Raw genomic sequence first — 22,266 nt, forward strand, 5'->3', positions numbered from 1 at the left:
GCCCAACAAATGCTAATGTCCTACTGTTTAATGGTTGTGAAAAACTATAGTGAGCAGCTGTCTTAGGAAATTCCCAACCCCTTTTAAAGAATGAAATGAAAAAGATTGTAAATAAATAGACTGACAGAAATATGTTGCAATTGTGTCAATTTTATTTAATAAAGAAAGTTTTGTTATAAATAATAGAATAGAATTATTTTAGAAGAATAAATCATGTTACATCTTGGTTGTTTATTTACATTTAAGCATAAAAGTAGCAGTCTTTCTATGACTTTCTCAGGTGTAACACAAGTTGGTTTAGATTTTTTTTTATGTTTCATCTACATTTGGGAATACTGTTTAATCTTCTTATGCAATTGAGTGTTTAATACTTAAAAACAGCAACAAAAAACAAAAGACAGAAAGAAAGAAAAAAAAATTAAGAGAACTTGACATATCATCATATCTATCAATCTATCAATCATATATATTAAGATTCTCTAAGTTTATTCAGTGAAAGAAGATTCTCAATTTAATGCATAATGTTTAATATTCCAAGATGAAAGACTGAGGATTAAAGCAAGATTTGGATACTGAAAACTAAGTACTCATTCATGAAATGTCTCAAGTACACTATTAAATCTTGTTATGTATTTGAATTTTATGAAACACACAAGCCTCACACATTTTGCATCAACAGAAATACCTTGACACTTTTAAAAAGTGACTAAAGAATAGTTTGATTTATTTACACAATTCCTTTAAATGAGGAAATCTAGCAGACTGACTTTTCAACTCTTTCGAATTCTTATATATAGAATTTATGCAAGAAACAGAGATGAAACAGACATGTCTCTCATTTCTCCTCTGTGCATACTTGTTTCCAGCAGTCGCAGCATGGACAGCAACAACGATAGCAGTAATGCCGGAGGTGACAAAGAATTCCACTGTTTGTCTCTGGAGCTACTTCAGTTTCATAGTGCATTTTGGTAGAAGCTTGTTCAGTTACCTGTACTGTTGCATCCCCTGTGGTTTTATCCACCTGAATTGTTTGAACAGCTTTGTCGCTAGTCGTTAGTGTCCTTGACACTTTTTCATTAACCTGCGGTTTCTCAATTTCACTGAGCATCCTGGCCTTAGGTTGTTGTAGCTCTGTGTATCTTTCATTAACTTTGTTGCTGTCTCTCTTGCTGTCACTTTTAGATATCATTTTCTTACTTAGTTGTTCTTCCAGGATTGTCTTCTCAGGTGGTTCCTTTTCTTTCTGTAACCATGTTCTCTTAACAAACTGATTGATCACCTTCAGTCTTGTCTCCAGAATGTTTCTCATCTCGTGACCCCTGCGTTTCATCTGATCAATCTCAAGTCGTTCCATTTTGGTGTCTTTCCAAATGTTTCGCAAACAATCTCTTTTTGACATCTTCTTATCTGTAAAGTAATCTTGATCTGATGCCGGGTCAGAGAGGGTTGCAATGTTACATTGTCCTGAGTTCCACTGATGTTCAGATTCTTCAGTCTGGCTTGCAACATCTGACTTCAGATGATCCCTCTTACATTCAGACACTTCAAGTTTATTCAAATGCTCCTTCTTGACATCTTGTTCCTGCAGCGGTCCCTTTGCTACAACTTCAGTTTGTACCACCTTGTCAAGGTTCTTTGACAACATATGTTTTTTCTCTTTCTGGATTAGGTCAGAATAAGCAGTGATCTTTTTTTTCTGTTTCACAAGTTCATCACACTTCAGTTTCAAGACTGAGTTCATTTGAAGTATGTTTCCCTTGTTCTGCTCTAATCTGTGCAAATTTTTCTGAAACTCATCACGTGTCCTTTGATTCAGCTGTTTGAGTTTACCTATAAAATGTTTCATGGAATTTATTATACTGGTGAAATGGGCAACTCTGAATTTGAGCTCAGACAGTTCTATTTCAATACTCTTGTCTATGCTTGTCTCCATTTGGTACAATTCTTCTTTATCTTGTTTCATCTCACAAACAGGACAGTCAGTGTTTTGTTTCTTGCTTTGTAGCTCAGCCTTTGTCATTTCTTTGGGGAAGTCAGACATCATCAGGGCTAAGTTGAGTTTCTCTCTATTCATCACCTCATTGACTCTTTTCAGACCCTCTGTAACTTGCTTTTCAAAATATTGATTTTCCAAATCCAGTTGTTGCTTCCATAGATCTGGTTCTATGAATGCTTTCTGAGACACATTGTGCAGCATAAGGACATCTTCACTGTATTGTTGCAAACTGTCCATTTTATTCTTCATGTCTTCGTGCAACCTTTCATTGATCTGTTGAAGTTTAACTCTCAGGGTTTCGACTGATTTCATTTTTAGAGCCAGTTGATCTTCTTTTTCCAGCTCCAGCTTTTGCTTCCATTGATTTTCCATGCTTTGTCTCCGGATCACCATGTCTGACAGTAGCTCTTTCAGATCCTCCTTTTCTTTCTCCAACAGCAGAGTGTAACGAGTCAGATTTTCCCTCAGTTCACCTTGTTCTACCAGTGCTTGCTTAGATAGAGTGCACAGCCTGAGCACATCTTTGTTGGTTTGATCCAAACTGTCCATTTTATTCTTCATGTCTTCGTGCATCCTTTCATTCACCCGTTGAAGTTTTACTCTCAGAGCTTCGACTGATTCCATTTTTAGAGCCAGTTGATCTTCTTTTTCCAGCTCCAGCTTTTCCTTCCATTGATTTTCCATTCTTTGTCTCTGGATCACCATGTCTGACAGTACCTCATTTAGATCCTCCTTTTCTTTCTCCAACAGCAGAGTGTAACGAGTCAGATTTTCTTTCTTTTGATCTAGTTCTATGAAGGCTTTCTGAGACACATTGTGCAGCATAAGGACATCTTCACTGTATTGTTGCAAACTGTCCATTTTATCATTCATGTCCTTGTGCATCCTTTCATTCACCCGTTGAAGTTTAACTCTCAGAGCTTCGACTGATTCCATTTTTAGAGCCAATTGATCTTCTTTCAACTTCAGCTCCGATCCTTTCTCTTCCATTTTGTGCTTTTCTTTCAAAAGTATTTCTTTTGCCTTGTCATTGTCAGTCCTCATTCTAATGAGTTGTTCTCTCTCTTCAGTGTTGCTTATCATGGCAGCTTCAACCTCTTCTTTTCTGTTATTGAGATCCTGTCTCAGAAGTTCAATTTTTTCTCTTTGTGACAGCACATGGTTCCTACAGATTTCAAGTTCTTGTTTCAGTCTGTTGAGCCCTTCCTCCTTGAGTTCTTGTTCTTGTCGTTTTAAGGTAATTATGCTGATGGTATTTTGCACCTTGTCTCTGTTTCTCAGAACCTGAAGGCTCAGATCGTCAATATCGATTTTCTCTCTATTTATCTCATCAAACAGATTATCTGAATGTGATTTCATCTTTTGTGCCTCAACCTTTGTGATTTCCAAATTCTTTATTTTCTGTTTTATAAATTGTTCAACTCTTTCAACTTGTTTCTGGATGTCAGACTTCTTCATCTCCAAGTCCAGTTTCTCTCTTTTCACCATTTCATTCACTCTATCCTGATCCTCTCTCTCTTGTTTCAGTTCTGCCTTCAGTTTTTCAACATCTTCTTTTTCCAGCTCCAGCTTTTGCTTCCATTGATTTTCCATGCGTTGTCTCCGGATCACCATGTCTGACAGTACCTCTTTCAGATCCTCCTTTTCTTTCTCCAACAGCAGAGTGTAACGAGTCAGAGTTTCCCTCTGTTCACCTTGTTCTACCAGTGCTTGCTTAGATAGAGTGCACAGCCTGAGCACATCTTCGTTGGTTTGATCCAAACTGTCCATTTTATTCTTCATGTCTTCGTGCATCTTGTCATTCACCCCTTGAAGTTTTACTCTCAGAGCTTCAACTGATTCCATTTTTAGAGCCAGTTGATCTTCTTTCACCTTCAGTTCCGATCCTTTCTCTTCCATTTTGTGCTTTTCTTTCAAAAGTATTTCTTTTGCCTTGTCATTGTCAGTCCTCATTCTAACAAGTTGTTCTCTTTCTTCAGTGATGCTTCTCATGGCAGCTTCAACTTCTTCTTTTCTGTTATTGAGATCCTGACTAAAACTTTCCAATTGTTCTCTCTGAGACTGCACATCGTTCCTACAGGTTTCAAGTTCTTGTTTCAGCCTGTTGAGCTCTTCTTCCTTGAGTTCTTGCTCTGTTCGTTTTAATGTAAACATATTTATGATATTTTCAACTTTGTTTTTGTCTATCTGAACCTGAAGGTTCACATTCGCGGTGTTGATTTTCGCTCTAGTTATCTCAGCAATGAGATTATCCACGTGTTCTTTGTTCTTTTGTACCTCAGCTTTTGTGATTTCCAATTTGTCTCGTTCCTCTTTTATAACTTGTTCAGTTCTCTCAGTTTGTTTCTGGATGTCAGACCTCATCAACTCCAAGTTCAGTTTCTCTCTTTTCACCTTTTCATTCACTCTGTTCCGATCCTCTCTCTCTTGTTTCAGTTCTGCCTTCAGTTTTTCAACATCTTCTTTTTCCAGCTCCAGCTTTTGCTTCCATTGATTTTCCATGCTTTGTCTCCGGATCACCATGTCTGACAGTACCTCTTTTAGAGCCTCCTTTTCTTTCTCCAACAGCAGAGTGTAACGAGTCAGAGTTTCCCTCTGTTCACCTTGTTCTACCAGTGCTTGCTTAGATAGAGTGCACAGCCTGAGCACTTCTTCGTTGCTTTGATCCAAACTGTCCATTTTATTCTTCATGTCTTCGTGCATCTTGTCATTCACCCGTTGAAGTTTTACTCTCAGAGCTTCGACTGATTCCATTTTTAGAGCCAGTTGATCTTCTTTTTCCAGCTCCAGCTTTTCCTTCCATTGATTTTCCATTCTTTGTCTCTGGGTCACCATGTCTGACAGTACCTCATTTAGATCCTCCTTTTCTTTCTCCAACAGCAGAGTGTAACGAGTCAGATTTTCTTTCTTTTGATCTAGTTCTATGAAGGCTTTCTGAGACACATTGTGCAGCATAAGGACATCTTCACTGTATTGTTGCAAACTGTCCATTTTATCATTCATGTCCTTGTGCATCCTTTCATTCACCCGTTGAAGTTTAACTCTCAGAGCTTCGACTGATTCCATTTTTAGAGACAACTGATCTTCTTTCACCTTCAGCTCCGATCCTTTCTCTTCCATTTTGTGCTTTTCTTTCAAAAGTATTTCTTTTGCCTTGTCATTGTCAGTCCTCATTCTAATGAGTTGTTCTCTCTCTTCAGTGTTGCTTATCATGGCAGCTTCAACCTCTTCTTTTCTGTTATTGAGATCCTGTTTCAGAAGTTCATTTTTTTCTCTTTGTGACAGCACATGGTTCCTACTGATTTCAAGTTCTTCTTCCAGTCTTTTGAGCTCTTCTTCCTTGAGTTCTTGTTCTTGTCGTTTTAAGGTAATTATGCTGATGGTATTTTGAACCGTGTCTCTTTCTGTCAGAACCTGAAGGCTCAGATCGTCAATATCGATTTTCTCTCTATTTATCTCATCAAACAGATTATCTGAATGTGATTTCATCTTTTGTGCCTCAACCTTTGTGATTTCCAAATTCTTTATTTCCTGTTTTATAAATTGTTCAACTCTTTCAACTTGTTTCTGGATGTCAGACTTCTTCATCTCCAAGTCCAGTTTCTCTCTTTTCATCATCTCATTCACTCTATCCTGATCCTCTCTCTCTTGTTTCAGTTCTGCCTTCAGTTTTTCAACATCTTCTTTTTCCAGCTCCAGCTTTTGCTTCCATTGATTTTCCATGCTTTGTCTCCGGATCACCATGTCTGACAGTACCTCTTTTAGATCCTCCTTTTCTTTCTCCAACAGCAGAGTGCAACGAGTCAGATTTTCCCTCTGTTCACCTTGTTCTACCAGTGCTTGCTTAGATAGAGTGCACAGCCTGAGCACATCTTCGTTGGTTTGATCCAAACTGTCCATTTTATTCTTCATGTCTTCGTGCATCTTGTCATTCACCCCTTGAAGTTTAACTCTCAGAGCTTCGACTGATTCCATTTTTAGAGCCAGTTGATCTTCTTTTAACTTCAGTTCCGATCCTTTCTCTTCCATTTTGTGCTTTTCTTTCAAAAGTATTTCTTTTGCCTTGTCATTGTCAGTCCTCATTCTAATGAGTTGTTCTCTTTCTTCAGTGATGCTTCTCATGGCAGCTTCAACTTCTTCTTTTCTGTTATTGAGATCCTGTCTCAGAAGTTCATTTATTTCTCTTTGTGACAGCACATGGTTCCTACTGATCTCAAGTTCTTCTTCCAGTCTTTTGAGCTCTTCTTCCTTGAGTTCTTGTTCTTGTCGTTTTAAGGTAATTATGCTGATGGTATTTTGAACCTTGTCTCTTTCTGTCAGAACCTGAAGGCTCAGATCGTCAATATCGATTTTCTCTCTATTTATCTCATCAAACAGATTATCTGAATGTGATTTCATCTTTTGTGCCTCAACCTTTGTGATTTCCAAATTCTTTATTTCCTGTTTTATAAATTGTTCAACTCTTTCAACTTGTTTCTGGATGTCAGACTTCTTCATCTCCAAGTCCAGTTTCTCTCTTTTCACCATTTCATTCACTCTATCCTGATCCTCTCTCTCTTGTTTCAGTTCTGCCTTCAGTTTTTCAACATCTTCTTTTTCCAGCTCCAGCTTTTGCTTCCATTGATTTTCCATGCTTTGTCTCCGGATCACCATGTCTGACAGTACCTCTTTCAGAGCCTCCTTTTCTTTCTCCAACAGCAGAGTGTAACAAGTCAGAGTTTCCCTCTGTTCACCTTGTTCTACCAGTGCTTGTTTAGATAGAGTGCACAGCCTGAGCACATCTTCGTTGGTTTGATCCAAACTGTCCATTTTATTCTTCATGTCTTCGTGCATCTTGTCATTCACCCCTTGAAGTTTTACTCTCAGAGCTTCGACTGATTCCATTTTTAGAGCCAGTTGATCTTCTTTCACCTTCAGCTCCGATCCTATCTCTTCTATTTTGTGCTTTTCTTTCAAAAGTATTTCTTTTACCTTGTCATTGTCAGTCCTCATTCTAACAAGTTGTTCTCTTTCTTCAGTGTTGCTTCTCATGGCAGCTTCAACCTCTTCTTTTCTGTTATTGAGATCCTGACTAAAACTTTCCAATTGTTTTCTCTGAGACTGCACATCGTTCCTACAGGTTTCAAGTTCTTGTTTCAGCCTGTTGAGCTCTTCTTCCTTGAGTTCTTGCTCTGTTCGTTTTAATGTAAACATATTTATGATATTTTCAACTTTGTTTTTGTCTATCTGAACCTGAAGGTTCACATTCGCGGTGTTGATTTTCGCTCTAGTTATCTCAGCAATGAGATTATCCACGTGTTCTTTGTTCTTTTGTACCTCAGCTTTTGTGATTTCCAATTTGTCTCGTTCCTCTTTTATAACTTGTTCAGTTCTCTCAGTTTGTTTCTGGATGTCAGACCTCATCAACTCCAAGTTCAGTTTCTCTCTTTTCATCATCTCATTCACTCTATCCTGATCCTCTCTCTCTTGTTTCAGTTCTGCCTTCAGTTTTTCAACATCTTCTTTTTCCAGCTCCAGCTTTTGCTTCCATTGATTTTCCATGCTTTGTCTCCGGATCACCATGTCTGACAGTACCTCTTTTAGAGCCTCCTTTTCTTTCTCCAACAGCAGAGTGTAACGAGTCAGATTTTCCCTCAGTTCACCTTGTTCTACCAGTGCTTGTTTAGATAGAGTGCACAGCCTGAGCACATCTTTGTTGGTTTGATCCAAACTGTCCATTTTATTCTTCATGTCTTCGTGCATCCTTTCATTCACCCGTTGAAGTTTTACTCTCAGAGCTTCGACTGATTCCATTTTTAGAGCCAGTTGATCTTCTTTTTCCAGCTCCAGCTTTTCCTTCCATTGATTTTCCATTCTTTGTCTCTGGGTCACCATGTCTGACAGTACCTCATTTAGATCCTCCTTTTCTTTCTCCAACAGCAGAGTGTAACGAGTCAGATTTTCTTTCTTTTGATCTAGTTCTATGAAGGCTTTCTGAGACACATTGTGCAGCATAAGGACATCTTCACTGTATTGTTGCAAACTGTCCATTTTATCATTCATGTCCTTGTGCATCCTTTCATTCACCCGTTGAAGTTTAACTCTCAGAGCTTCGACTGATTCCATTTTTAGAGCCAATTGATCTTCTTTCAACTTCAGCTCCGATCCTTTCTCTTCCATTTTGTGCTTTTCTTTCAAAAGTATTTCTTTTGCCTTGTCATTGTCAGTCCTCATTCTAATGAGTTGTTCTCTCTCTTCAGTGTTGCTTATCATGGCAGCTTCAACCTCTTCTTTTCTGTTATTGAGATCCTGTCTCAGAAGTTCATTTTTTTCTCTTTGTGACAGCACATGGTTCCTACTGATTTCAAGTTCTTCTTCCAGTCTTTTGAGCTCTTCTTCCTTGAGTTCTTGTTCTTGTCGTTTTAAGGTAATTATGCTGATGGTACTTTGAACCTTGTCTCTTTCTGTCAGAACCTGAAGGCTCAGATCGTCAATATCGATTTTCTCTCTATTTATCTCATCAAACAGATTATCTGAATGTGATTTCATCTTTTGTGCCTCAACCTTTGTGATTTCCAAATTCTTTATTTCCTGTTTTATAAATTGTTCAACTCTTTCAACTTGTTTCTGGATGTCAGACTTCTTCATCTCCAAGTCCAGTTTCTCTCTTTTCACCATCTCATTCACTTTCTCCAGATTGGCCTGCTCTTGTTCCTGTTCTGCCTTCAGTTTTTCAAGATGTGCACTTTGTTGATCAAAGTTTGTCCACTGATCCTTCACATCCTCACTGACAACATCTGACATTTTTAGAATTTCTGTGTCTAATAGCTCGGTGTTCACTGTCTTCTTTTTTATTATTTCATAAGTTTCCTGTTCTTTTTTTACATTCTCAGTCTGTTTAATTTGTAGTGTGTCTTTGCCCTTTCCTTCACTTTTATTATCTTCTAATTGTCGAATTTCCTTTTGGATGTCAAATTTTATTCCTTTCAGGTCTTTCTGATCTCTGTCTTTCTGCTGGTTTAGATTTTTATTGTCTGATCCTTTCAGTCTAAGTTCTAGTTTTCCCTTTCTTTGAAATTGCTCTGTTTTTGGTATCCTTTCAAGTTTCTCATGTAGTTGTATTTCTGTTTCTGTATCTTCCTTCTCTTCAATGTCCTTGTGAAGTGATTCATTCAATCCCAATACATGTGTTTTCTTTGCATCATCAGATATTTTGTCATTCACACCACTTATGGATTTGGTGTCTTTTTCTTCTTTTTGCTCTTTTTCGTACTTGACATCCATCTTTATTTCTTTGCATTCTTCCTTTTCTTTCTCTTGTTCTGTTTTCACCATCACTGCCTCAGCCTTGACAAACTCCCTTCCATTCCTCAGCTCTTTCTCGCTCAGAAGTAACTCTTCTGATTTTTCTCTGTTTCTTTCAATTTCTTTCTCTATTTCCCTAGATTTTTTCACCTGCTCCACTTGCTCCAAATATGTTTTTATGTTCTTTAAAGCATATTTCATATTTTCCTTTTGTCTCTTAATATCCACTTTGATATTTTCTATTTCTGTTTCGATTTGGTTTGTAAGTTTTGCCTGGGTTGCCATGTATCTTTTTTTATCTTTAATTTCTCCTTTCAGATTTTCACTGTGTTTTATCATGAGGTCATATTTCCCCATCAATGTCTCATATAGTTCCATGTGCTTTTGATTTTTTTGTGTAACTTTTGTGATTGCTGAAATTCCTGACTTTTTTGTGTCACTTTTGCGCTCATCTTTTTCTCTTTGCAGCTTCAACTTCATTATCTCTACTTCATCCCTCTCTCTATTGAGCCTCTCTAGTCGCTGTTCAAGCTCTTTGCTCCTCTTTTGAGTTTCCCTCTTGAGGGCAGCTTTTTCTTTTTTGACCTCAGCCCACATATTTTTAACTTCCCGCTCTTTTCGGATGTCTTTTTGGACCAACTGTTCATTTTCTCTTTTTGTGGTTTCCAACTCGGTCTTCAAAATTTCAATCTCTCTTCTTTCTTTTTTAATGTTTTCTAGTTTGTTTTCAAGCTCCTGTTTTTGTTGTTGAAAATCGCCCCACATTTGGACTATTTCATCCCTCTGTGTTTTTGCTTGTAAAGCAATTGCTTCAATGGCCGTCTTTATCTGAAACTTTGCCCTACTCATGTTGTCTCTTACACTTCTGTTCTCAGCTTTTAATGCTTTTAGGTCTTCAGTTTGTTTCCTTAAATGTGCATTTACATTTTCCAGAATTCCTGTTTCCCCCTTAATTACCTCCAAATGTACATGAATCTTTTGTCTCATGTTTTGAATGTCAGTAACTGAACCGCTGAGTTTTGACATCATCTCTTGTTTTTCCAGCCTTTGTCTTTCATGCTCTGTGTATCCTGGAATAAGCGTAGTCTTGTCTTTGATACTCTGCTTCTCATCAGCCAGTCCTGTCTCATGTTGATGTTTTATCCTCAAAACTTCTAACTCATCTCTCTCTCTCATGGTTTTCTCCAATTGTTGGTCTAATTCCCTTCTCCTCCTCCTTATTAATCGCTTTTCTCTTTGTATTTCATTCCATGTTATTGCACTCTCCTCCTTTCTTCTCATGATTTTTCTAAATGTCCGTTCACTTTCTTTTTTCTTTGTTTTTAGCTCTGACTTCAGCAGCTCCATTTTCCTCATTTTTCTTTTGTCAGCATGCATTCGGTCATCTATCTCTGATTTCTGTCTTTTGATTCTCTCGCCTAAATGGTTCATCTCATGTTTTTCTGCCTCTGTGTGTTGTCTTGGTATTCTCACATTCTCCCACTCTACTTCAATCTGTTGTTTCAGCATGTCAGTCTCTTGTCTCTCTGTGTTCTGTTTCACAAGCTCACTCATAGCTTTGTTAAGTGGTTCAACTTCACTGTCTTTCTGATCCAAACAGTCTATCTTCAGTTTCACGTGCCCCTGCAATTTCTTATTTTCGGATCCTGGTCTGACGGTTTTGTTTTCAATGTCTTCCATTTCTTTGCTCACTCTGTTCTTCACCATTCTGTCCATCACTGTATCTGTTTCAGCTACGATATGTTTCTTTATGTTTTGGTTCTCTCTCTCATCACTTTCAAAGGCAGATTTTCTATAATTTTCCTGCCTGATTTCAGTCTTGAAATTTTCAAGATCAGCTCTTTCCTTGCATATCAAAACATATCTGTTTTCCAGTTCTTGGTTTGTAGCCTCAATCTTACAGTTCAGGTGTTCCAAACGTCTCAGTTTTACTTTTGTTTCCTTTATAATCATTTCTATGTCTTCATTTTTCTTTTTGGTCTTAGCAGCCATTTTCTCCATGGCATTCTTAACTTTTGTCATTTTTTCAAAGTTCACTTTAGCGTGTCTCTGCATTTTCATTTTCAAAATATCTAATTCATCTCTCTCTCTCAAAGTTTTTTCTAATCTCTGATCCAGTTCTCTTTTCTGTTTTTTTGCTGCATTTTTCATAAATTTCATGTTGCTCATTTCTTCTTTCAGATTCAGTTTACGTTGCCTCATCACAGTTTTGACCATTTTCAAGAGGTCTTGGAATTGTTCGATGTCTTTAAGTAATCTTTTAGTTTCACTGCCTTCATCCTTAGGGTCTTTGTTGATGTTTCTTTCTTCAGCTTGGGTTTCAAGTTCTAGTTTCATTGATGATATGATTTCTTGTGTTCTGTAAATCTCTGTCCTAAGTCTTTGTATATCAGCTCTTTGTGTGTCATTATTAGGAGAATATCCATCCATCTCCCCAGTGTGTGTCTTCAGATGTTCTCTTGACTCCTGGCTTTGTTTTTGCTTATCAACATCAAATCTCATCAAGTCAGACTCGTCAGTTACATCTTGTTTCATTTGACTGACATTCTCCTTTTTTTGTACATGCACTTTATATTTAATTATTTCATGTTTGGAAACATTTGTGTTTACCCTCAAAATTTCTGTGTCATTTGTTTTTTTCAGAAGTCTGGTAACCTGTTCCTCCACATTTCCAGATTCCCTCACTGTATTTTGTAACCCAGTTTCTGACCTCTGTCTTGGCAGGTAATTTATTTCCATAATGAACTTTTTAATCTCTTGATTTTTTTCTTCCATGTTCTTCATAGCATACATTATTTGCTCTCGTATTTTCTCCTCATTGTCCTTAAGTATGCATAGCTGTCTTTCCATTTCAGCCTTTCCTTTCACATTTATTGCTGGTTCAGTCTCATCATCATCCATTAATGTTTCTTCTTCTTGAATGTCTGTCTGCATTTGTAAGAAAACATTGTCTTTTTCCTTAATGTCCACTGCAAATAAATTCAGTTCTTGCTCCTCTTTTTTTATTTCTCCATTTCGCCTTCTTTTATATCTCACAGATTGTTGCGAGGGCAGGACCTCTTTTGTAATTTCATCTTCTGTTTCTTCTTTCTCTGTCAGAATTTCAAATGCTTGAACTTTGAGGGATTGTCTTTGTGTTTCTTTCTGTGGTTGTTGAAGGTTAGATGCATTCACTGAAAAAATCTTTTTTTCCATCCATTTGCTGATCTGAGCCTTCATGGATGTCAGCTTATCCTTCACAAAACAGAAAGAATTGTCATTGTTTTTCTTAGTTTCTCATGGCATGAAGCTAAGTCAGCAATGATTTTTTTTCAATCTAAAGAACTTCCCTTGTTTAATGTCACTATTTCATGAAATAACTACTTCTACATCAGTCAAAAATGTGATCAACTGCCTCATCACTACTGCCTTCCACAGGAACATGACAGTGAGTTCAGTGATTCTGGGCCGTTTCTCAGAATCATGAAACACTCCTGCCATGACAAGTCAAGCACATTGTATGTCAAAAGATAAACCTTGTGGTAAGATAAACCTTTTTGGTATTTGCAACCAATCCCATGTGCAGACCCAAACGAATGGATCCTGTTAACAAGCTGGATATATCTTGCTTGTTTTTGCCTTAGGGGTTAGGGTTAGAGCTTTATTCTTGTCTAAAATATATCAGTGTGCTATATGGTTGCATTGTTCTTTCGTTGCCAAGAACATACATACCGTAATTTATTTTGACTCACCACTACTGTGCAAAATGTTTACTAATCTGCCAGTGACAGGTTTTGGTCTTTTCATGGGATTACTGACAATTAGTGACAATGACCATATAACATAATATCTCCAACATTTCATTTTTAAAGTCAGTTGCTTCAAAAGTATGCAGTATGCCAGAATTTACAACTGCACCACCTAAGTTATTCTGGTCAGCATAGGCTTACTAGAGGCTAAGTTTACCTAAAGCCTTAGAAGTAGTAGCTACTGCTTTTTTTACTGAGCTCTACCCACAAACAAATTCAAAATGCCTTGACAAGTGCACATTACAGTAAAGTGGAATTGAAGGAATATACTTGTTCTTTTCTGCTGGAAAAAGCTTATTAGTGTCTTAAGATTCAAAAGAAAGCAAAAAAGAGAAATTTTACTTACCATGTGTTTTTTGACTTCTTCCTTGTTCTCCTTCACCTTCCTTTGTGCTTTAAGCATCTCCTCCCGGGTGTTGTCAATCTCTGCAGCAGCTTTTTCTATGTTTGCTTTCATTACACCCATAGTCAGAGTTGTAGTCATTATATCTTCCAGTTTTTTTTCAGCCTCCTCCCTTTGTTGTTGTATCTTTATCTTCACCATTTCTAACTCATCCCTCTCTTTCATGGTCCTCTGTAGTTGTTGGTCTAGCACTGGTCTTTTTTTTGCCTGAAACTTCATCCATTTGAGGTGGCTCTTTTCTTTGATGCTTGTCTCATCGTTATCTTCCTTGAACTGATGGTCTCTATGTTGCATTATTTCTCTGGTTCTGTCAACCTGTTCATCAAACCTGGTCTCCAAGCTCAGCTCCTCCACCTCCTCTGACTTCTGTCCTTCATTCTTCTGTCTTTCTTCCATGTCTTGTTCACCATCCTTCACCATGGTCATCTCTTTCTTTTGTCTCCTACTCATTCTTATCATTTTTACCAGATCATTTTTCTTCATTTCAATCTCAGTGTTCAGCACTTCCATCTCTCTCATCTCCTTTTTTGTCACTTGTAATTGGTCATCCAGCTCCTGTTTTTGCTGTTTAATACTCTCCCTCATACACATTATTGCTTCCTTTTCTGCTTTAGCTAACAGCCTGTCTCTCTCAATGTTTTCTCTCTCTGTATTTATTTTTGCTTTGATTCTTTCTATCTCATCTTTTTCATACTGGACCTGTGAAAGCTTTTTCTCCATGTCTTGTTTTTCCATTTGAAACTCAGGTTTCATATTTTCCAGCTGACCAGTCTCTGTCTTTAGTTCCTGCTTGTCTCTCAGAGTCACATCCAGCTGTTGATCACTGTTATCCAGCACATCCCAAAGTTTCTCCATCTCTTCCTGGATTCTGCTGAGTTTTATCTTGACAGTATCGAAGGTGGCTTTTCCTCCTTTTTGTCCTTCTCTTTCAGTCTCTGAGACGGTGACCTTCTGTATTTGAACATCTCCTTGAATTTTCGTCCACCTTTGCTTCATTTTGTTAAAGTTTATATTCATGTTGTGTTTGATGTGCTCAATTTGATTTCTGTGTTTTGTAATATCTGTTTTATTTTTCTGTAACTCTTGCTTTAGGTCTGCCAGGACTTGGTCTATTTGTTTTTTTGCCTGCTTTGTTTCAAGCATTGTTTTGTTATTTTTGTTGATTAGACTCAGCAGGCTGTCAGCCATCAGACTCTCCTGTCCTTGCTTTATCTGCTCTATGGGTTCTCCGGGTGCTTGTAATTTTGTCTTTTTATTCTTGATCATTTCAAATTTGCATCGCTCATTCATGATCTCAATACATTTTTTGTCCAGAGTTTCCATCTCTTGGGATATTTCAGCACACATTTTCTGAAGTTCCATTTTTTCCCGAGTGGCTTCATTTTTATTCTCTTCAAGTTTCTCCATGACATTTTCCAACTGTAATCTCAATCTTTTTATTAATAAGTATTGCTTGTGTTTTTCAGCTGTCAGTATGCCAATGTGCTCCTGTTGCCACTCTGTCTTTTTCCTCATGTAGTCAATTTCATTTTTTCCTCTTTGCGTCTCTTCCAAAAGTTGGTTGATCTCCTCCGTTAATTGGCATATAAGTTGTTTTTGTCTTGTAATGGCTTCCTTTCTGAGTTTTATATTTTTACTTATTTTGTCTTCTAATTGCCTTGTGTTTTTCATTGGCCAGTTCTGTTCCTGTTGGGTCATCCTGCTGCTTGTTTTTGCTCTGTTGGTCAAGAAAAGGGACAGAATATCACTTCCCACTCAACACTGTATTTTCCAGCCAGGCCAGAAAAAAACAATCAGTAGATGTAATACAAAAGCTAAATTAAATAAATTAAATTTCCAGCTGGTTTATCCTCTTTTATAAGTTTTTCCTCCATCCAGTTACAACCCATCAGAGTTGGGCAATCTGTTTGTAAATTGGAGTGAGTTAAACTGCTAGTTATTCCTCATTAAATGAAACTTCACTAAAAACTTCTCAACTTCATTTGAAGCCAATGCTATCGCAGTGATCAATAAAACTGCTCCAAAACCTTTTTGGCAACAACAACAACACAAAACTCTCCATATTAGAACAAAAAGTTATGCATGTGTGTGTGAGGGTGCGATTGCACAAGTGTGAATGCCTGTGTTTGCATGGATATGCCCAGCTTTGATGTGGACCTGTCTGTTTTTTCATTCTCCCACTCCTCTCCTTCATTTCTTTGTTATCCTATTCCCTTCATTCATATCAGCTTCAACCACCTTCTTCTCTGTCCGAATCTAGACTGCCTCTATCAACTGACCTTTGGGCCTACAAGGCCATCTCCATGTGTAGTTTCTGTAGCTGACTCACTAGGAGTCGTATGAGAGTGGCTAATAATAAGTGAAAGAAAAACACTTGGAGGACTTTCCCAACCTCCAGTCTTTCTTTTTCTTTTACTCTCTGTCTAGTGCTTAAACTGCTTTCTCACAGAGGGTTTTGCTTCTTTTTCTGAAAAGAAAGTTAGCAATAATCGAATATCTGTCTTCCATCCCGCAACTGATGCTTCAAGTACTGACTGTCATCACTTGCCATCCACCCTTCCTGCAGCCTCTTCAGGTTCACCCTCTCCACATTTCATCCTGCCTTATCTGCATTGGCTGAATGATGGAAGGCTTCCTGCATCATTCCAGTGCCAAAAAGTCCCAGCATTCTCAGTGACTACTGTGTCACCTATCTCATGTGTCATGAAGACCTTTGAAAAGCTGGTTCTACTGTGGATCTTGGTCACTGCTTTCCTGAACCCACTGCAGTTTGTACACCAATTACATAACAAATTTCAATACCATATAGCCCTCCCTTCTAGAGTGATGTATCTGCACCCTGACACTGAATCCTGGCTCACAGACTGGCTGGCCATAGCGTGCCAAAGTGGATGGTAATACTTCTGAGGTTGTGATAAGCATCATAGCACACCACACTACATGCAAGAACATCTCAAAGAACTGTACCTGCACTATTGTTCACTCCAGACTTCTGTTTCAACAGTAGTTTCTGCCATCTCCCAAAGTTTTCCAACTATTCATCTCAACAACAAAGACAGTGAGGAGGAATACTGAGGCCTGATAGAGAGCTTTGTCACCAGGTGTAATAATCTTTAAATATGGAGGATCCTTAATTATTATTTGTCATAATTTAAGTACAGCAAGCAGAGTGACACTTTGTGTAGGTGTTAGGATTTGCCTTTTTCTCCCTCTTTTGTTTTTGTGTGTCCTCTTTCATTGTCTATATTAAAGGCTAAATAAAGAAGTATGTTCTAGATCTATTCTATTTAGAGAGTCTTGTCTCATTTTGTTTTCCACCGCTTATCTGGGTATGGTTTCGTGCAAACTATAGGCCGATATCCAAATCCCATTTTTGTCTAAAATACTTGAGTGGTTGCAAATCAGTGAACTGATCGCCTACACAGGAACAGTCTGTTTGAAGTCTTTCAGTCTGGTTTCAGAGCCCATCACAGCACAGAAACAGCACTGGTTAAAGTCACAAATGACCTCCTCATGGGATCAGACCGCGGGCTTGTCTCCATACTTGTTCTACTGGATCTTAGTGCTGCTTTTGACACTGTAGATCACAGCATTTTATTACACAGTTTAGAACATGAGACTAGGATCACAGGGACTGCGCTACGCTGGTTCAAATCATATTTATCAGATAGATTTCACTTTGTTCATATTAATGTTTCCTCTTCATATATAAGGGTTAACCTCGGTGTTCCACAGGGTTCAGTGCTTGGGCCGATCCTGTTCACTTTATACATGCTCTCTCTAGGAGATATTATTCAGAAACATGGCTTAACCTTCATTGTTATGCTGATGACACTCAGCTGTATTTATCCTTAAAGCCTGAAGAAGCAGAGCCGTTAGCCAGACTCCAGGCATGTCTTAAGAACATAAAGGACTGGATGACCTCCAGTTTTTTATTATTAAACTCAGACAAAACTGAGGTCATTGTTCTAGGCCCCAAACATCTTAGAACTAGAATAGTTGATAATATTGTCTCTCTGGATGGCATTACTTTGTCCCCCAGTATGAGTGCGAGGAACCTTGGTGTTCTTTTCGATCAGGACGTGTCATTTATCCATCACATTAAACAGATCTCTAAGACCGCCTTCTTTCACCTCCGTAATATTGCTAAGATTAGGAGCGTCCTCTCTCAGAGTGATGCTGAAAAACTTGTCCATGAGTTTTGACAGGAATCAGTAAAAGGGATCACATCTCCCCCATCTTAGCTTCTCTTCACTGGCTTCCGGTAAAATTCAGAATAGACTTTAAAATTCTCCTACTTACATATAAGGCCCTAAATGGACCAGCCCCATCATACCTGCAGGATCTAATAGTCCCATATACTCCCAATAGAACACTCATATCACAGAGTGCAGGTTTACTTGCAGTTCCCAGAATTCATAAAAGTAGAACGGGAGGACGAGCCTTTAGCTATCAGGCACCACTACTGTGGAACCAGCTGCCAATCTGGGTTCGACAGGCAGACACCACCTCCACTTATAAGACTAAACTTAAAACCTTTCTGTTTAGTAAAGCATATAGTTAGCCTCAAACAAAGTGTGTAGGGCTGGAAGGTATAGTTACAGTCACTTCTTGACAGACAGCCACAGGTAGAATAGGTCTGACTAACTGTTAATCTTTAATCTCTATCATAGCTATGCTGCTATAGACCTATGCTGCCGGGGGACACAAACATGATCCACTGCGCAGTTCCCCCACCTCCCCAATACCACCACCATCTCACTATCTGTTAATTGGTTAGATAGGGTGTGCGGGCAAAAGACTTCCTCAGGCAACGGACACCCTGAAGACACAACAACTACACAACAGTACACAGCACTTTTTGATCTTCTTAGTACATACTCTGAATAACCCAATACAGCTTAGCTTACCTCATTTCTAACCATCCATCCATCCATTTTCTATACCGCTTATCCGTCAGGGTCGCGGGGGAGCTGGAGCCTATCCCAGCTGACTACGGGCGAGAGGCGGGGTACACCCTGGACTGGTCGCGAGTCAATCGCAGGGCCAACACACAAAGACAGACAACCACACACTCTCACACTCACACCTAGGGGCGATGTAGAGTAGTCAATTAACCTAATGTGCATGTTTTTGGTATTGTGGGAGGAAGCCGGAGTACCCGGAGAAAACCCATGCAGGCACAGGGAGAACATGCAAACTCCACATAGAAGGGCCCAGATGAACCTGGGAATGATTCGAACCTGGAACCCTTTTGCTATGAGGCGACAGTGCTAACCACTGCACCACCGTGCCGCCCCATTTCTAACCAATTAACACATATTAAATACACACATTTAATACTCTGTCCCTCTCCTCTAGGTAAAATTGTGTGGCCCACACAGCACCTATCAACAAAGTCTATATCAGACCAGAAAAAGGACAATGAATATAATGATAAATATTCAATAAATAAGATAAATATATCCATATAAATGGGTAAACAAGTAATGTGTTAAAATGTATTGTGCAAATCTTCAGTAAAGTGCTGTTACTCTTAAAGTGTCTGTGCAGTTATTAAAGTGCATAGGTAGTCACACTCGGTCAAAGTGCGTGGTGTTATATGTGCAAACCAGCTGACGATGTATCCTTCGTCACATGGGGGTTCAGGCTCTGGGTCTCTGTAAAGATTCTGTAAAGATGTAAAGTCTCTGTAAAAATTGAACTGAATCTTGGGGGCAGCAGTCCCTGTGACAGTGAGTGCACCGCCAGGCCCCAACCCAGGCCCATGCTCCGCGACTGGCGGGGGAGCTTTTGGGGACAGCCATGGCCTAGAGGTTGGAGAAGCGGCTTGTGATCACGGGTTGCCGGTTCGATTCCCGAACTGGTTGGGCAGGAAAAATTTGGGTGTGGTGGAGAGATTAATGAGATGCTCCCCCCCTCCATTAGTCGGCTGATGCACCCTTGAGCATTGCACTTAAACCCTAATTTGCTCCCTGGACACCTGACAGTGGCAGCCCACTGCTCCTGTGTGTTTCACTGCATGTAATTTGCTCGGTGTTGCATGTGTGCTCAGCTAAGGATGGGTTAAATGCAGAGGAAAAATTCAGTGTGTGCATGTAAAAATATATATACTGCCAATAAAACTGATTCTTCTTCTAAGAAAGGAAGCCCACATCCTCCTCTCCACACTTCCACCACCTAGCATGGGGGGGATACCAAGACGTTCCCAGGCCAGACAAGAGATGTAGTCTCTCCTTCTTGTAATGGCTCTTCCCCACGGTCTCTTCCTGGATGGACATGCCCAAAACACCTCCCAAGGGAGACGTCCAGAAAACCTCCTGACCAGATACCACCACCTCAGACTGTTGACCAGCTCAGCTGGTGGAGGAACTCTATTCTTAGTACCTCCTGGATATCTGAGCTGCTCACCTTGTCTCTAAGACTGATCCCAGCCACTCCGCAGAGGAAACTCATTTCAGCCGCTTGTATTTGTGATCCTGTTCTTTAAGTCATTGCCCACTGCTTGTGACCATAGGTGAGCGTTGGAATGTGACTGATTATTAAAATATGTTCTGTAAGTTCTTATAGCTTTTAAGTTGGTCTCTGCTTCAATCAAACACACAAAACCTAAATCCTAATCTTTCGGACATCAGGTAGTTTGTTTGTTTGTTTTAAGGAAAATAATGGATTCCTCCCAGTAAATTTAAATAAAGTGGCAGTTTGCAGTAACATTTGAGAGCATGTCAGCCATATAATAACCATTACAGAATTCAGGTTTGTTGCTGTGAGCCAAATACAAAGTACAAAATACAAAATACAAACCATGATTTCTCATTTCACCCATATTAAAGAGTACAAAATATTAAGAGAATCAATCTATTTAAGAACTATTGCAAATTCATATTATTTATCTTATTATTCTTTTCTTACCTTAATTCCCTTTTGTCTTTCAGATGCGTACAAAAGCACACAGTAGATTTTAGGCTTAAGGCACAGAAGACGAGTCACTTGAGAGAGTGCGATGCTGGTCTTTAATAGCTGAACTCTGTAAAGATAAGACAGGCTGGCACTAAAGTCTTCAAAACACCGTATATCTCCTACCTCCAGATATTTGTTGACCACCAAGTCTGGTTGTCAGAACCCAGTAAGTTTGTGTATGATTGGATGGTAAACGATGCTGCGTGGTGAAACATCTTGCTTTGTGAGTCTGGTCTCAGCTGATAAGGGTGGGGTCTGTGTGCCTTGGTGCTCAAGGCTTCCCTCACCTCATGCTTTTCATATGGTTTCCTTTTGACTTTTCACTTTTTTGCTCCCAAGATCAAAGACATATAACAAAGACTGTGAGTGATGTGCAATGTTGGGGAGTAGTGAACAAAAGTAATTAAACCAGTAGTTTAACTACATTTAGCACTGCTGCAAGTTCAACTAAACATTTGTGATTCAAGTTGTTAAATTAGAATGTTTGCAATTTTTTAGTCATTTTGTGTTGTTAACTACTGGGCCATTAAAGGAAAGGAATGATTTTTTTAATTTTAGCATTGCATTAGCATTAGCATAGCATTTTTAGACCAGCACCTGCCCCCTTTTTGTTTTACTCATTCTCACCCCTCAAGTCAGATGTTACAAAACTGGCACGTAAAAGGATGATTTCTTTTTTTTAGGCCTGTGTTCAAATTGGTCAAATGATTTAAAGAGACTCAAGTTAAATATTTTTGTCTTTACTGTTTCAGTTGTAGTGAGATAATACAAAATCCAGACTTGTTTATAGCAACAAGAATTTTGCAATTTTGTCCTTGTGAAAGTCTTTGTCTGGACATTTTGTTTAAGATGTGTTTAAATAAGTTAAGAAACTGAAAGCTCACCTGTCAAAATTTGGCTATTTGAATGATTTGAATCTGAATTTGTAAAACTGAACTCCAAAAATGTCATAAGTATTGGTTATTGCTGTAAGATACGACAACATAACATAATATATTATAGTCAGTTGATGTTCAGAGGGGAAATTCAAGTATTGGAATAAATACTAAAAACAAAATATACAATAAAAACTAAATACACACATAGAAACAAGTAGACCATATTGCATTAAATACTACTACTAAATTATGTGTTTTGGTTTATGTATCATCTGTGGTAATGTGCCTTTTTTAATCATATTTCTTTTAAGACATAGGCTCAGTCAAGCTAAGAAAGAACGTGAAGGTGATCTTCTTATTAACTGTACACGTTTGTAACACCCACACTGCTTATTGTGTCATTTCCGGTACAACGCTGCTTTTTTGTTCGGAGAAAGACGGAGAATTTGTCTGGGAGAGGCCGTTCTCCTGTCCTTCTCCGTGGCTGCATCAACATTCAATCATGAAGCAAGAACAACACTGGATGTTGGGTGTTTTTACCTTCAAAATAAAAGCATGAACCGTCCATATTTTACAATGTGATCAAACAACTTTACACTGCTGGCCCAAGTAGCATTTTAACATCAAGTGTAAGTCAGCAGAAGTCCAGTAAATAAAATATGTATGTATAATGGGTACAATTAAAAAACAGCATTCAACACACATCTGCATGTAAAACACCAAAAATACAAACGTGTAGTGTTTCAATGACACATTTTGTGAATGTAAACTGTAAATGTGTGTTTATGTTAATGTGTAGATGCTGTAAAAATAATTACTTGTTGGCAGTATTGATAATCACAGATTTTAGGAAAATATGCTGTTTTTTTTGCTTACCTTTTTAATTTCTTTATCAATGAGCTACTCCTGTCTGTAATATGTTATGTGTCCATATGCGATCTTGTCGTCAAATATAGA

General features: G+C 38.5%; 1 protein-coding gene across 1 annotated transcript; it reads right to left on the bottom strand.

The window, feature by feature from the left end:
* Positions 1-835: 835 nt before the first annotated feature.
* Positions 836-20,520, bottom strand: LOC124071035 (golgin subfamily A member 4-like). Its single transcript, XM_046411460.1, has 6 exons — positions 20,384-20,520; positions 13,415-15,188; positions 7,936-12,514; positions 7,495-7,623; positions 5,080-6,897; positions 836-4,767 (listed from the first exon to the last, which is right to left on the bottom strand). The coding sequence occupies exons 2-6, from the start codon at positions 15,167-15,169 to the stop codon at positions 836-838; spliced, it is 12,213 nt and encodes a 4,070-aa protein (XP_046267416.1). The 5' UTR covers positions 15,170-15,188; positions 20,384-20,520.
* Positions 20,521-22,266: the final 1,746 nt, after the last annotated feature.

This window comes from Scatophagus argus, chromosome 14 (genome assembly GCF_020382885.2).
Source record: "Scatophagus argus isolate fScaArg1 chromosome 14, fScaArg1.pri, whole genome shotgun sequence".
Classification (NCBI taxonomy): domain Eukaryota; kingdom Metazoa; phylum Chordata; class Actinopteri; family Scatophagidae; genus Scatophagus; species Scatophagus argus.

Coding starts and splice junctions, on each gene's coding strand:
- LOC124071035 (XM_046411460.1), bottom strand. CDS start 15,169: ATGACCCAACAGGAACAGAACTGGCCAATGAAAAACACAAGGCAATTA. Junction 7,624..7,935: donor ACTAGATCAAAAGAAAGAAA/ATCTGACTCGTT, acceptor AACTGAGGGAAA/ATCTGACTCGTTACACTCTG. Junction 4,768..5,079: donor GGAGCTGAAGGTGAAAGAAG/ATCAGTTGTCTC, acceptor TGGAAAAAGAAG/ATCAACTGGCTCTAAAAATG.